Source organism: Podarcis pityusensis (genome assembly GCF_964106645.2).
Source record: "Podarcis pityusensis genome assembly, chromosome: 7".
Lineage (NCBI taxonomy): Eukaryota > Metazoa > Chordata > Lepidosauria > Squamata > Lacertidae > Podarcis > Podarcis pityusensis.
The window spans coordinates 50762950-50779061 of record NC_138031.1 but is presented as its reverse complement, the minus strand read 5'-3'; the positions used below and the strand labels follow the sequence as shown (position 1 = coordinate 50779061).

The 16112-nt window shown below is 40.1% G+C and overlaps 1 protein-coding gene across 5 annotated transcripts in view; it reads right to left on the bottom strand.

The window, feature by feature from the left end:
* CEP192 (centrosomal protein 192) overlaps positions 1-16112 on the bottom strand; it is a 47857-nt gene that overhangs the window by 18655 nt on the left and 13090 nt on the right. For 4 of the 5 annotated variants that reach the window (XM_081014071.1, XM_081014069.1, XM_081014072.1 and 1 more), the window contains exons 16-28: positions 15913-16007; positions 14382-15021; positions 13251-13481; positions 10947-11094; positions 9004-9172; positions 6369-7179; positions 5843-5991; positions 5141-5371; positions 4234-4359; positions 2511-2651; positions 1965-2025; positions 534-670; positions 353-445 (exon numbers count right to left, since the gene is read on the bottom strand). In XM_081014071.1, coding sequence (XP_080870197.1) covers positions 353-445; positions 534-670; positions 1965-2025; positions 2511-2651; positions 4234-4359; positions 5141-5371; positions 5843-5991; positions 6369-7179; positions 9004-9172; positions 10947-11094; positions 13251-13481; positions 14382-15021; positions 15913-16007 — 3032 coding nt within the window. The remainder of the gene's footprint in view (positions 1-352; positions 446-533; positions 671-1964; positions 2026-2510; positions 2652-4233; positions 4360-5140; positions 5372-5842; positions 5992-6368; positions 7180-9003; positions 9173-10946; positions 11095-13250; positions 13482-14381; positions 15022-15912; positions 16008-16112) is intronic. The other variant, XM_081014073.1, reaches the window with a different exon arrangement.

The following is a 16112-nucleotide window of genomic DNA, read 5'->3' as shown; positions in this document are numbered from 1 at the left end:
TGCTATGCCAGAACTACTTGAGCAGCTGTCTTCCTTCTGCCCAGCATAGCAGCAACATGGAAACAGTGTCTATTATTTCTCTTGTCTCAGAAGCAGGCACCAGGGGATTAGGCCCTGTACTCCACTTTCCACTGTGGGTGAGTCCAGTTGACTAAGTCCAGCTGACAAAACCAAGATGGGAACAATGACCCCCTCTGAAATTGTTGGTAAGACTGCAATATCAATTTGCGCTTTAAAATTTTTGCCAGGAAAGAGTGAATTGGACTCTCTTTCTATTATGTACTGATTAAGTTAGACTGATTTGGTTGACAGTAATTTCAGAACTATTTCTTGGAATAGTAAGGTAACCTACCAGGATTTTCAAGTCAACTTTAATATTCCCGGCGTTCTTTAATGGCAACTGCTGCCTTGTTGATAATCCCATTCTCGCAGACATATATAAAGTCTAGAAAAAATAGGTTTCAAGTGATAGTTAGAAGTGAAATATAGAAAGAAATAAGCTGTATCACAAAAGATGGTTTGGGGAAATGTACCTGTAGGCCTTTTGGAGCATATATCCTAGGAGTTCCAGATCTTGCATGCAGAGGTATACTTAAAATTTTAGCAGGCTCTGGACAATCAACCTCCACATCAATTCTTGCAAAATACTCATCTGCAGGGCCCAAAGAATCTGAATAAAGTAAGTGCAAAGAATAAGATTGATCAAGTGTAAAATGTTATGATTTGTTCTAGAATGAGTTTTGACACCAAGTACAGTATTATCAACCTTTAACCACCCAACTGTGATGTCAAATTAGAACGTGTCTGGTGCTATGGTAGTATTTTACATCAATGTTGGTCTGTTTAAGCAAGGCTCTCCATTTCAAAATGTTTTAGTGCTACAACTGGCCTTCAAAGCAGCAAATGAATGGAAATAATGAAGTACATCCTAAAAGGTATGTTGAAGCAGGGCTTCTGCATACCTCAAAGGTGTTTCAGCATGCAGAGTACATCGTACAACTGGTTGAAGTGATACATTTTTGGCTTCCAGCCTCAACAAAAGATAGTGACTCAAGGTAAAATGGACCAGCCTTTCTACAAAGCTTAATGCATGCTTGACATGCCTCACATTAAAAGGCATGCATTACAATGAATGCAAGGGACAGCACAGCTTATGGCACATGCTTATATACATTTCATAAGTGCTTGCCCATTACTGCCTGGCCCAGAACCTCCATGAAACTTGAAATCCTAGCACATTGCCTTCTTTAACCTAGATATGACGCGAGTCAGCACTTGCAGACCTAAGTATGCAAATCTGCAAACAGAGATTTGGTATGTTAACGTTTATGCACAGGTTCAAACATTTTAATGCTTCTTGAATATCTAATGTGAGAGCTATTCATCACATGGCATGATATCACATATCACAGACCTTAATTTGCTAAGCAGGTGTAACTCTGTTACTAAAAGCAAACTTTCAGCTAAGCATTTAATGATAAATACTATTTTGGCTCTTTTCTGCCTGGGTCTCCAAACACATGAGCCTTATTCACATGATATTTTGTTCATTTAAATCTAGAAAAAATCAAACTGTGAAGAGGATTGAAAGTTCTGAGTAGCAAAAGCTCTGCATACTAGATTTTGAATATAGGTTGGAATCATGAATATTATTTCAAGCAGAATTCGGGTCTGCTGGACTAACACAGATTCCTAATACAGTGGTACCTTGGTTGTCAAACGGCTTGGCTGCCGAACGCTGCAAACCCAGAAGTAAGTGTTCCAGTTTGTGAACGTGTTTTGGAAGCCGAACTTCCGACGCAGCTTCTGCGGCATCCGATTGAGTGCAGGAATCTCCTGCAGCCAATTGGAAGCCGCGCCTTGGTTTTCGAACGATTCCGGGAGTCCAATGGACTCCGGAACAGATTATGCTTGACAACCAAGGTACCACTGTACATCAATTTCATAAGATAGCAGATCTATACCTGAAGTGATGCATTTGCTCGGTGCATGGAACTGAACCCACACTACTAGAACATCAGGATCCTGGAAAGAAAGACATTTGTGTAGAATGAAACATTTTTAACTTTAAGAACTGATTATGGTTGAAACATTGATCAGCTACACAGAATTATATTTTTAAAGACCATGGCTTTAAGTCTTTACTACCCTAAACTACAGATACAGTAGGAAGAGAGAAGGGCTCTTCTGTGGTGTGAATGGTTCTGTGCTCACCTGAACACAACTGATTATGACTGGCAAAGAAAAGTGCACCACCAATTTAAGTGAAAGACGGATGTCCCCAATTCTAGGGCTGCCATATGTCCAGATTTTCCCAGAAACTACCAGGATTTCAAAGGCAGAATTGACATAAGGGGGAATTTTTGAAAGGTGGTGCTTTGTCCTGGATCTTAGGCAAATACTTCCCAAATAAAAACTCTGTTACTAAAAGCAAAGTTTCAGCTAAGCATTTAAGGATAAATACTGTTTTGGTTAATTCAACTATATTCCTTTGGTTTATAGTGACTTACTTGCCCATCACTTCTTGCATTCATTACATTGGATATCACCGATGGAGCTGCTCGCTGGGAAATGTCACAAGTAGGGAGCAAACTAACAGAAGTGTTAACTGGTTCCTTAGAAAATGTGAAACACCGCCATGCTACAGCATTCTGTAATAAAGATGTTTTTTACATTTTAAAAGCAGAACTTGACTGCCATCCCCTAAATTATCTAGCATTTCAGGTTATTGACTGTTGTCAGGATATGCTAAATAGAGCCCTGCTGTTTTGCCAACTGAATAAAATTTTCAAGCAAGAGGTGGTACCACACGGGTTCTGGGAGAGCACTCCAAGCATATGGGGCGCTGAGCAGAATAGATGCCTTTTAGAAGCCAGATTAAATAAACCTTTGACTGAAAGAAGGGCTGTAGCTCAGTAACAGAGAACGTGTTTTGCATGCAAAAACGTCTAATTTCAGTCTCCCGAAATCTCAAGGTAACCCCGAATTGTTGCCGCCACTATAGGCAATACTAAATGGATCCTATGGACTTGATATATGGATGCTTCCAGTATTCCAAGTTGAGCGAGCAAGAGATCTTTGAAACAGCTAAAGAACATGTCACAAACGCATTGAGCTATAAGGAGTGGATAATTAGAGGGGATGCAGCTGTGTAAGGCAGCAATGAGGAGTTTGTGTTGCATCCAGGAGTTGATAGGATCCCAATGTAAGAGTTTAGGGAGAGGTGCTATGCAGTATAAGGGGCCATCAATTATTTTGTTAGCCAAGTTCTGGAAAGCTGGGGGTTGGGGGGAATTGCAAGCCAGAAAAAGAAAAGGCTGCAGTAATGGTGGGTGGCAACTGGAGTTTACATTAAGGGGCAGAAAATAAGCGTGCTGTATTTAGCAAAGTTAGACAAGGAGTAGCAACATGACATGGAGATGAAGAGTAGAAAGAGGAATCCAAGAAAGTCAAGACTTTCCTTGGTCAAGAAGGTAAATAACTATGTTACATTATGTACATACACTTAGAAAGCCAGAAGGAAGGGAGGATGAATATAGGATGGAACAAAAAATAGATAATTGAGGGTGCTGATCTGGGAGAAGTATTGGAAAAGCTTTCCTTGCCAGAAACATCAAATGAGTGATTGGACAGTTAGGAAGAAAGTGACCTGGTCAACGGTTTCACAGGCAGAAGAGACAAGGGCAGAAGTGGATAGTTCAACCTCTTTAATGAAACATTTGCAGGCTGAAGTAGACCTCCAGAAATAGAGCAAGGATTTACTTTACTAAATCAATGGAAGTCAAAACTACAGTGCAGTCAGCCTCACAACTGTATTGCCATGCAATAAGGTTCATCAGTTGCAATCCCTCTGCTTCAGCTTCTTAGAACATCTGCTTCTGACAGCTGTTGTGGGAATAGCATAATGAAATCCTGCTACACAACCAACATTCCCATTGTAGAGAAACATGTCAGGATGCAAAGAAAATATCTCAGGTGATATCAACACACTGCAACAAGGGTAATCCATTACCATTGGCTCTCTGCTTATCTGGGAGTGAAACCAAGCTGCTGGTTACCCATACTGTGGAACCAATGTAGCAGTCACTTACAAGTTGTTGCTTCTCAAGAGATCACTATACTGGGAGGGGGTTGATGGTTTGTGCATTTTTTTGTTCTTGTTTTTGTGAAGTATTTTGTGTTGCAAACTATGGATAAAAGCTTGTATATAAGTTTAAATGAATGAATACTTACTGCATAAATAACAAGTCTGACTGGCACTCTAGCACATGTCTTGTTTGTTAGTTTCAGTGGAAGAGCTTTCCAGCTGCCAGATGGCATATCACCAAAGTCAAGATGGTTTGTCGTTCCTGCTTCCACCTAATATTAGAAAAAGGGGGAGGGAAATAATACATTTAAGAATTGAGGCACACAAAGTCATATTTATTTGTATGAAGAAGCAAACAGGTGTCACTAAAAGATAACTAGACAAGAGATTCTAGCTGTGCCCCCTCCTGGAGAAGCATTCTGACCACCACCTCTTACTGTTACTATTACAGATTAGCCAAAACGAAGAAACAAAAAAGTTTCACCAACATCTGAAGTTATTAAAAATTACTCATCGTGTACATCGGGATGGGGAAAACTTGGACCTAAGTGTCAAATGTGGCCCCCACCTCTCTCTGTCTGGCACTCAGGACTCTCCCCAAGTCACACCACCTCTTTGGCCCAACTTTATACCCTTCTTAAATATTTTTTCCCTGGCTGGAATGTACTCTTGAAGTCTGATAATGCCTCTTGCTTGCCAGGATGGAGAATATAAAGGAGTGTGTGACTGTGGACAGAAACGTACCTACTGTACAGAGGTCCATCCATACTTCGGCCTCTGGAAGACTGCAGCCCTCAGGATGAACATGTACATCCTGATATACATTGATAACTAACAAATTTTGGTAGATTTGGAGAGACCATTTATCGTATAGTAAAATTAGTGAAAGTCTGACTATTTTTTATAGTGTGGTGAAATAATTAAGTTTCAAGACTCAGTATTGTCATTTGGAATTCAGGAAACGATTTGTGGAATGATACAGCTGATAACATACCCCTTCCCTAACTATGTATTTATCAGAACTATGCATTATGCACTCTCATGGATTTTTACCTCAATATCAGGAATCTCAGCAACTGCATTCACAATCACTCTAGCTGCTAAGGCCTGTGCCTGGACTATTGTATCTGCATCTGCAGTAAATGGCCAAGAGGCAATACTAAGCACACACTGAAAGACTCCTGCTTGACAGGGTAGAAACAGCATTTTTAGATCTTCTGTAGTACGAGGTCCTATGACAGTTTTGTTTTTAAAGAGGAAGCACCTGTGCTTCAGAGCGTCCATCTGCAAAAAAAGAAGCACACACACAATCAGAGGTTCAGGACAAAGCCAGCAATTCTCAATAGAGAGGTATAAAATAGATGCAAAAAATTAGGATGGCATTTAAAGGTTCTGCGTTGACCATATCCAAATCCTTTCTACTGCTGTGCCCCCCTTCCCCATGGTACATTAGTGAATACTTTTGAAATGGAACGTAGGTATGAAAGTTTCATCACAATGACTTTTGTGTTTGAAAAACAGGGATTGCTATCAATAGGAGGAAGAGTGTTGAAGTCCATCATAGTTTATGGTTGAATGATATTAAAAACTACAGAGCTTTAACCAAATTTCAAGTTAACAATTTTCTAGCCCTTTTGGGGGGGGGGGGGCTGGCAAGCAGGCTGCCATCTCTAGTTTAAAACATGGTTTACTTCACTAGAGAAAAAAAGTAAAATATTAAAAGATGCACAATACATATCAAGATTTGGTACATACCTTTTCACCATCAAGCATAATACTAAGAAGGCCGATGCTGACCTGGAGCCACCGTTCAGATGGGTTAAGAATACTAAGGACTGTGTGTGATGTCAGCCCCACACAACAAGCATTAGGGAACGTTACCTCTTCTGGGACTTTTACACGTTCTAGGAAAGAGAAAATAACCAATAAATTGTTTCAGCTGCAAATTTTGGACAACATAAAACAGGGCTAAAATGTATTTTATCCAACTGTTGGATAAAATGGATTTTATGCAACAGCCTGCAGGCAGAGTTCTGCTCATGCAACAGGATTTCTCCCTTCAAATCTGCTCTGAAGGATTTATCAACTTCTTGGAGCAGACAAAGGGAGCAGGATAAAAAATTGTTCACTGGCTGCTTTACATATAATGAACAAATAAAGATAGTAAATGATGCTCATTTAAAAATTAAATATATAAAAGAATGACCAAGAGTCCAAGTAAATGTCTTCCTGACCACAAAGGAATTAGATAAGGTTGCTGGAAGAGAAACAAATAACTTACCAAGTCCAAATGGCACAGATTCCTCCAGCTGTCTAGGTCCACCAGCATCAGCTACTTGTACTGTATGTGGAGTGCTACTAAAGACATTCTGGCTGGATATGAAGTTGCACTGTGGAGCTGCACCCAACATTCCAGATCCAACTTCTGAACCTGGTGTCATTCCAGCAGTGAGTGAGCTTGGAACATGACCCATGGGAATGGTAGAATAAATCAGTCCTGGTGGAACACCAAAAACTGGAGGACATCCAACTTGATACTGAGGCAGAGCCATATTTGTTTGAGATGGCAAGCTTCTCAGATATTGTTGGGCAAATGGTGTTGTTCTAAGGGAACACCCTGTTAGCAGTGTTGGAACTTGAGAAGATATAGCTGGAATTTCTGAAGCAGGAACATGTGATTTAAAGTTTGCTCTATTTTGACTTAATGAAATACAGTCACCTAAACCGTCATGAGCAGGCACATCTTTTTGAGAGTCTAAGCCTGGTCCATGTGCTGTGGTTGTATACCCATGCTCTGTTACTGGTACTTCAACATTTCCCAGTTCATTACTATTTGAACATTTCTGTGCAGACTGATCTTTGCTCTTTGATGGTTGCTCTCCAGTTGATTTCTGGTGCTCTGGTAGGCTGGAAGCATCTGCAGATTTGTTTATTTCTAGCTTCTTATTATGGTTTCTCGCACTAGTGCTTGCACTGCTTAGTGATGGATGTTTGTTATTTTGCAAATCAATATTTTTTTTAGTTTCTTCTTCCAATGCTGAAGTTGGGCTGGTCCAAACTATTGTTGTGCCCCAGCCACTAGCACGATTATTCTGAATAGAAGATATTAAAATTTTGATTAGCATTTATAATTTGTAATAAGCTTATGATTAGTACATATTAAAAGCCTCTACACACAGAAAGTGAGCCTACTATACTTGCCTACCATGTAGACAAAACACCACAATTAATTCACAAAATAAATTAATATTATAGCCTAAACTGATTATCCTCTTCAATGGAAAAAAACAAGGCTTTTAAATGCAGAAACAATACTTACTGGCCCTGTTCGCATGTTATACTAAACCACAGTTAGAAACAAACTATGGCTCACTGTGAATGAACAGCGTGCTCCTCAAATTGCACCTACTCTGCTCCTCCATTTCCTGAGCCAAAGGTAAAACCACAGTGAAAGCTTAGCATGGTGTGCAAGGCTCAATGTGTGGTTTCTCTCCAGGCAGGTGCAGTTTGAGCAGCATTCATCAGCACACCATAGCATGGGCTTAACGTGATGTGTGAAACAGACGACTATGTTAAATAAATTCATCATAGCTAATTTTTAAAAGCCACACAACGCTGGTACAAGGTGAGTATTTACTGCAAGCTTTTCATATAAAGTCAGCAATCTCATGATGCTTCCAGGCGGCTGCTTCCCCAGGAATGAAGCAAAAAGTAATTCTTAAGAAGTATCAAGGTGTATTAAGTGAGCAAGTGTGTATGTGCAACTAAAGGTTAGGTGCAATATTTGCAGTGTCACCAGTACTAGCCCTGCTGGTACAGCATAGTAGTTGGCATGAGGCAAGGCAGGGATGGGAAACATTTTTGACCCAGCAGAGCAGATCTTTATCTTCTTCCACTCCCCACAGGTCAACTTTGATAGGTGGGGCCACCTACCTGTCACTCACCTGATGTCATAATGATGTCAGGTGTCTGGCAGGTGGCTTGACCCACCCACCTGCCAAATTGGTCCATGGATGTGGGAAATACAGCCCAAGCAGGACAGAACTCCTTGTGTATCAGTGTTCAACCCTACTTTCTAGAGGTTTGGGATGTCCTAGACAATTCCCTGTGGGAACTTGCTGGAATGCCTAAATTAGGATTAGAGCTAATGCGTGGAGGATTAATCCTGCTTCCTCCATGCTTGTCTACACCTGCCCCACACCTGACATCACAGACTATGCCAGTTATGGGGCAGGTGGGCATACCTTTGGGAAAAACATTCTGGCATGCCACATGGGGAGGCCTGGCAGGTTAAGTTTGGTCCACAGGCGAGAGGTTCTCCTCTCCTGTGGCACTGCACAAATGAGTTTTCATAGTCCACTGTGTTATTAATTCATATTAGCTCATGTTCGCAAGTGTCCTAAGAATATTTGCTATGATTTTGCCGTTTTGTTTTTCATATCACTGATCTGAATTCCAGAGCAGCAGGTTCATGAACATGGTAAGTTTACAATGTGGCAGTGGGGGAGGTTAACTCTACCACTTACAGTGCATTTTGACCAGAACATTAAATTAGTTCTCCTTACTCATCCAATCCTTTGTATGTATGTTCCACTGTACTTAAGGGGACAAGAAACATTAGCGAAAGAGCACCTCAGGATAAGAGCAGTTTCAGCTTAAGAACGGACCTCCGGAACAAATTAAGTTCGTAACCAGAGGCACCACTGTACAGAGTAAGTCAGAGTCCTGGCTAAAGTGTAACAATTTCAGCTTGGGTAATACAAGTCAAAATCTAGTACACTGTCCACTATACTACACTGATCCTTGACTAATATTTTATACTTCTGGGAAGATAGTTCTTCATAAATGTACCTAAGATCATGCTACAACTTGAAACTTGGCATATAAAAATATTTTGCATCTAACAAGCTACTTACCTGACATCTCTCTGGACTAGACAGAGTTAGATTCTGAAGGGTTTTTTCAGTGGCAGAGACAAAGGTCAATCGTCCCAAGCTATGATCAGTATACAGCACCTGAGGTAAGCTATCATTGCAAGATGATTCCTTAGAATTTGATGTTGTAGCAGGACAGTCAGCATCAGCTCTAAAACACAAAGAATGCTGACTTTTAAAAAAAATGTACCCACATACAAACTGCCTACATAACCATTTAATAATATCCGGCTTTTCATTTCGTGAGTAATGTGATTTGCCCCTCATCTGTTTCCACGGTAAGAGTAGTGGTTGCCACCAGACCAGCACTGTGTTTCCAATGTTCTACCTCCCACCTTCTGGTCTTAGTGTGACCTAGCAGACCCATGGTTGCTACCAGCTTAGTGCTACTAGCCTTTAAAGGAGGCCATATCTGAGCCAATCCTTTAAAAAGTGTTTCTAGATCTCAGTTGCATGAAGCAAAATGACATAGTAACTGCTAAAACTACATGATCTAGTAAGAGGCTAGATGCAGCTTTTGAGTTTGCTTTTGCTCATTTCACTCCACAGGCCAGTAATAGACACAGTATAGACCCTGACACAGCCTTGGCTTAATAATCAAGTGATTGAACACTCATGCTTTTTCACCTTTCTTTTATTATCCAATTGCTCTGCCTCCCCACTCTATCACCTTAGCTGCCCTTCAGTGTCATGTTTGACCATAATCTCAAAAAACATAGTTTGGGGGTAGCCTCCTGATGCTGGTAAGACTAACGTTCCCATCATCCATGACACTGGTTAGTGCTGGCTTAAGCTAATGGAAATGTAGTCTCAAAACATCTGGAGGGCACCATGTTGGCTACCTGTTCAACAGTCAGTGAACTTGGATTTAGGAGCACCATGGTTAATTTGTTTATGTAGCATGAGGCTTGCCTTTCATTTTTCCTGTATCACCACAGTATTTCATAAACAAATGTATACCGCTAAATAAAAATAAGCAGTTTACATAAATAATGGAATATTGATAATAACATTTAACAAAATCCCTAAAAGTGAAGAGAAACAATAACACAAAGTGATGCACCACAGGTAACACTGAGCAGCATACTAAACAGATAATTAAAAATTAAGACCCAGAGTCCAGGAAAGCTTGGGTAAAAGTACGTTTTAAGAGGCATTACCCAAGAGGATGGGTGACAATGCAGGAAGCAGGCCTTCTTGGTGATGTCACATAGTGACAATTGTCTGGTTGTGGAACGGCCAGCAGTATCTCTGTGGAAGATCTTAAAGATCAGGTTTGGATCCTGGTGCCAGGTTGTGTAGGGTTTAAATTCCAGCAACGAAAGCCTGAACATAGCTCAGTAGCTAATAGGCAGCTACATTAATTTCTGGAGTATCCTTACTACTTGAGCGAGTCACATAATTTATAAGAATAAATTAACGATGCTGGCTCTTTGATTTGACACTGAATACTGCAATATTGTTCACTTGGCAAGAATGCTAAGCAGCAGCAGCAGCAGCAGCAGCAGCAGCAGCAGCAGCAGCAGCGTCCTCATTTCTAGTTCACACTTAAATATGTAAAATTGACTGCCATTTTATATTATGACAACTGTCTTGAAGAGGTTTATATTGATTGAAGAGTGTTTAAAAATTAGGGCCTCATGTACAGAGGTCAAAAGTAATATTTGCCAATGATTAGTTAATTTGCATATTCAACTGAGAGATTATCTCTCAAAGACAGAGAGCATGCTTTGCACAAAGGAAATCCCAGGAATCTCATTTTAAAAAGGGCTGTCAGGTGATGGGGAAGACCGACTGTGACCTGAGGGAGCTGTGCCAGTACAGTGGATTGTATGGCTCAGACCATGCAATCTAACCATCTAACCGTATTCAACTACTAACTCCCACCCACGTTTGGCCTTTTCATGTTCCCACACAATAGTTACCCTAAAAGAGCAGTTCCAGTAGCTTCATTTGGAGATGAATGAATAAGTGGAGACGTTGAAGGTCTGAAACTGTATTGTTCATCATCTGAAATCTGTATACAAGGCATAGGAGTTGTAGGTGTCTGTTCTGTTACTACAACAGCATTACCTGAATATTTTAAAAAGGAGATGTTGAAATTAATCCTCCTAGCAATGGAAAGAATGACTTCAGATTATCAGTGACTATCCACCTCAGGAGGCAGTACTTCTCAACGGAAATTTGCAAAGCCTACGTTTAGGGATTTCATATTTAGCTATGAAATACCTAGACATAAAAATGGTAAAACAGTGAAGTATATGATAGAAGGATATCCTTGAGATGTAGCATTCTGACTGTGCACAGCCCCACCTTTTTACTATACATAAAATGCAGGTGTCAGCCCAGATGCCAACCTCTTAATGATCAGAAAGAACTATGGCAGTTTATGTCCCATGTTTGTCATGAGATGACATCCCATAAAGATATATTTAGCAATTGTGCTCAAATTCTTCAGATGGGCATTTCTTCAACAGTGAAGCGGTTGCTGAAGCTTGCCTCCTTTCAAGTGCCAGTAGAAAGGGCAGACTGTATAATCAATAATAAATTATTTATTTAGAATAAATAAGAAATTATTATTATTAGCCCTGTTTAGGGAAGTTTTTAATATTTAATGCTGTATTGTTTTTAACACTCGATTGGCCGCCGCCCAGAGTGGTTGGGGAGACGCAGCCAGATGGGCGGTATAAATAATAAATTATTATTATTATATAAATTATAGTATGTGGCAACCAAAATCATTGGGATTCTTTCCAGGCATTGCTTTCAAAACAATGGCAAACGGGAGAAATACATAGCAGAGGCGTCTTGGCTACTAATAAACCAAGTTGTGGCCAGCTCAAAATCTGTCCCCTTTCTCTGAAACAATCACTTCCTTATCCCAGGGGAAATTGGTAGAGTTTTCTGGCCATGCCTGAAATACCCTTACCTGATTCTGGACAACCCAATTCAATGAATCTGTCAAAAACTGCAGGAAATGAGAATGTTTATAAATGGAAGGTCTAGCCCTGAAGCTAGTCACGCTGATACCCTTCTGCTTTGACTTAGTTATCAAAAGAACACGTTATTAACCACAATACTTAGAGAGTCTTACTCAGAGGGACAAAATATCCTGTGTGAATCAATCCATGGCTGCTTGAAAACAGCTATGCACCAAAGGCTACCATGGCCACTTTACTGCATGACCATTATTAGATTGATGCTCCATGAGCCACAAGTTATGAGAACTAGGTGAAAAGAATAAAGTCATACAGAATACCCATGAAGAAGAAGAAGAAGAGGAGTTTGGATTTGATATCCTGCTTTATCACTACCTGAAGGAGTCTCAAAGCGGCTAACATTCTCCTTTTCCCTTCCTCCCCCACAACAAACACTCTGTGAGGTGAGTGGGGCTGAGAGACTTCAAAGAAGTGTGACTGTCCCAAGGTCACCCAGCAGCTGCATGTGGAGGAGCGGAGGCTAGTACTCCCACTTTCAGAGTGGCTGCAACTCTAAGTAATAAGGGCCAGTGAATATTTGGGTGAGATTTCTGCAGAGCTTGAACATGTTAGAGAGCGACTCAGTAAGATGCTTAAGACACCTGTATTTTGCCACATTTTAGTCCAGATTGAAATTGCTTCTGCTGAAAATCACATGCAAACACTACAATAAATTGGGAAAAATTATGGTTTCAAATCTTGCTATCAAGCAATGTGAGAGTTGATGGGGAGAAGTGTGCTCCTTTTGTCCTTTACAATTCCATTTAAATCCAGGGGGTATAGATCTTAACAAAATTTTGGGGCAAGCCAACATAATGTTGAACTCGGTCCTGGTCTGTTAGAATAAGTGAGATCATTTCAGAAATCCAAGTAATGTCAACTGGGTGCCCTTAGTACCTGGTTACAGGCCTAGAAAAAGGACAAGTGACCTAGATTCCTGCGAACAATTTGGAGACATAATACCTCTTCTTGCTTTGTTCTGAAGACTAGGGTTCTCTGCCCAGAAGCCCAAAACCAAGCCCACCTAACTAAACTAAAACTAAGGAAGAAATAATGTTCTGTAAAAGCAACCATGCCTCAGAGGAAAGCAGCTCTCCTTCAATGGAGGCCAAGAAACAGCCTCCAGAAGTAGATGAGAGCAGTTATAAAGCACAGGAATGAAGAATAAACTTCATAAACCTATAAATAACAAACTATTTCAGCTTACTTTCAAAGCAGGCTTTGGCAGAAATCAATATATACTCTACTCACCAACATCTTTCTGGTTATCAGCAGATATATTTTCAAAAGCTGTATGTTTTTCATTGTTGCAGGCAGCATTCTCTTCCATTTTCTTCTCATCTTGTTTCTCTTGGTATTTAATATTGGATATAGTTTTTTCCTTATTAGGGTGTACAGGAAGAGGGGAAAGCAATATTGGAACAGATTTTAAACTGAGGGGCAGAGTGTTCTTGCTGGTTCTTCCTTCTGATTCAGAGTAAGCTGGATCAAGAAAAAAGTGTTCACAATCCAATTATACATTTTTTACTTTATACCAGAGATGCAGGGTTTTCCACTCTTATAAATGCGTTGCAAACATCCACCCACACAGACCAATGGAAATTACTTATGATCTTGGCAGACCACATAATTATTTTTCTGCCTATTGTAGCATTTACAACACACTGTGATAGAAGCTGTATGAATGTTAATTGTATTCTTATTGCATCTTTAATTGCTTATATTGTATTTTATTGTACCATAATTTGCATCCCATAGCATTCAAACCATAATGCAACATAAAACAATGTAATATGTGTGAATGCAGACACACTGTAGACCACCTGAATGCTGCTCACAGACCAGAGTTTGGGAACCTTGTTGTATACAAAAGAAATAATTTAGATAAACACATATGGGCATCAAAAGCTGATACGTGAGCTTTCTGGCTGCACATGCAGTACCTTCATGCAAGCCAGCAAACAAACAAACCACAAACTCTTCCATTAATTAGAGTTTGCATTTCATCTAAACTGGAAAATTATGGTTAGCAGCTTTCAAACACACCAGGGTATTATGGCATGGCTGGAAGTTGGATTTGTATCCTGATTTGTTCTGAAACTATTAAGCACAGCTGCCCAACGCAAACAAAAATAAGAAACCACAGTGCAGATTTCCTGAATTGTTTGCAGGCCTATATGAAGAGCGGTGCAAAGGGTTATGTGTGTGGTCAAAAGATCTATTCCACTGCAAAAGAGCATTTCTCTCATTACAAGCCATACTGACCCAAAGTTTTCATTAAGCTGCATTGAAATAATTGCCATTTTGTGAATGTCAGTTGTAAATGTTCTTTTTAAAATTGCACAGCTACCGAACAGTTTATAAGACATGTTAAAGACTTACTGGGAAGTGTTTTTTCACTATCCTCCAAAGATATGGTGGTAGTTTCTGATGGTCTCTTTTCTGAATCTGGTACAGAAGAAGTCAGGCTTTTTGGAAGAAAGTCTTCACCTATGTTAGATGCTGCTTTTAAACATTCCATTTCCTTTTTCTCAAAACTTGTTTTACAAGATGAGTCTCTGTAACTGTTTTCCTCATGTATTATGCTTAGATTAAGCTTCTCTTCTCCATGCCTGATAGACAAATTACTTTTGGACAAGTCTCTTGGAGAAGGCATTTCATATTCCTGTTTGTACAAAACTGTACGCAAGTCCCTGGCAGTTGCTTCATCTTTAATTACGCTTTCGGATTCACCGTCATTCACAACTTCATCAGTTTTTCTGAGATATTTCTCTATGTCAAATGTGCTATTTTCTACATTGTTGACATATGACTGACTTGCGGCAGAAAAGTCTGTGAGTTTGACACCTCCAGGGATGCTAGTTACTTCTCTATTTTTATTTGAGGCTTTCGTCATCAAAGAAGCGAGTTGTGCTGGATCAGTACTAACAGAAGCATTTGCAATAGCATATGCAATTGTGCTTATACTTAATATAGATGGCTCATGCTGCTTACATTCAACTTTTCTGTCTTCACATTTCTCCTAGAAGTTGGAAAAATGAAAAGTTGACATTTTTAACATCCCGTAGCAAAGCTGAACTCATGTGTCATAATGGTTATATTGCCTCCAATATCAGAGGCAGTATAGTTCTGAATACCAGTTATTGAGCATTTTAAACGGGAACTGCATCATCGCACTCATGTCCTGCTTGTGGGCTTCCCATTGTCATTTTGGCTGGCTACTGAGAATAGAATGTGGGACTAGACAGACCTTTGGTCTGATCCAGAAGTAGTTCTGCTACTCAGACAATTTATTCAGAAAAACTGACCAGGTTTTCCACTCATGAGACAGTGTTTTAACTTCCAGCTTCAGGTTTAACTGTACCATATTTTTCCATGTATAAGACAATGCTTTTTGCTAAAAAAAAATAAGGCAAAAATTGGGTGTTGTCTTATACACAAATAGTGAATATAGAGGGGGGACATGTGGTTAATGGCAGCAGAAAGCAGGAGATTGGCAGCAGCGATTGGCTGCAGCTGCAGCAATTGGGCAGGCGATTGGCGCTGTGGTGAGGCGGGCAGGCGACTGGCGGCTGCGGCAAGTACGTGGGTGGGCTGTTGGTGGCAGCAAGCGGGCAGACAATTGGTAGCTGGGGCGGGGTGTGTGATCAGCAATGGCTGTGGCAAGCAATCGGCAGTGGTGGGCAGGTGAGTAAGTGATTGGTGGAAGTGATCTTCACCACCCCCCAAAAAGCTAAACAACTTAACTTCTTAATCTTGAGTTAAAAAAAATAGGGGTCGTCTTATACATGGGGGCATCTTATACATGGAAAAATATGGTATGTTAGACACACTGAAATATTTGTTTCAGAATTCTTAGAAGAAATGAAATACTTTTTAACAGATATCTATTTTGCTTTTGATGCCTACTTACCCTTCCTCTCTCTGTGTCTTTTGCACTCATTTCACAAAGGGTAAATGTAGCAGATGCAATGTGGGAGTCTTCCTTAATGCTTTCTTCTACATCCCCTAAGACAATAAAAGTTACCTTGTGTTCGCTAGAATACTGCTTACAATAAGCCAATAAAAGAAATGTATATTGCAAAGAACAAATTGCAAAGGTTAATGCTGCGC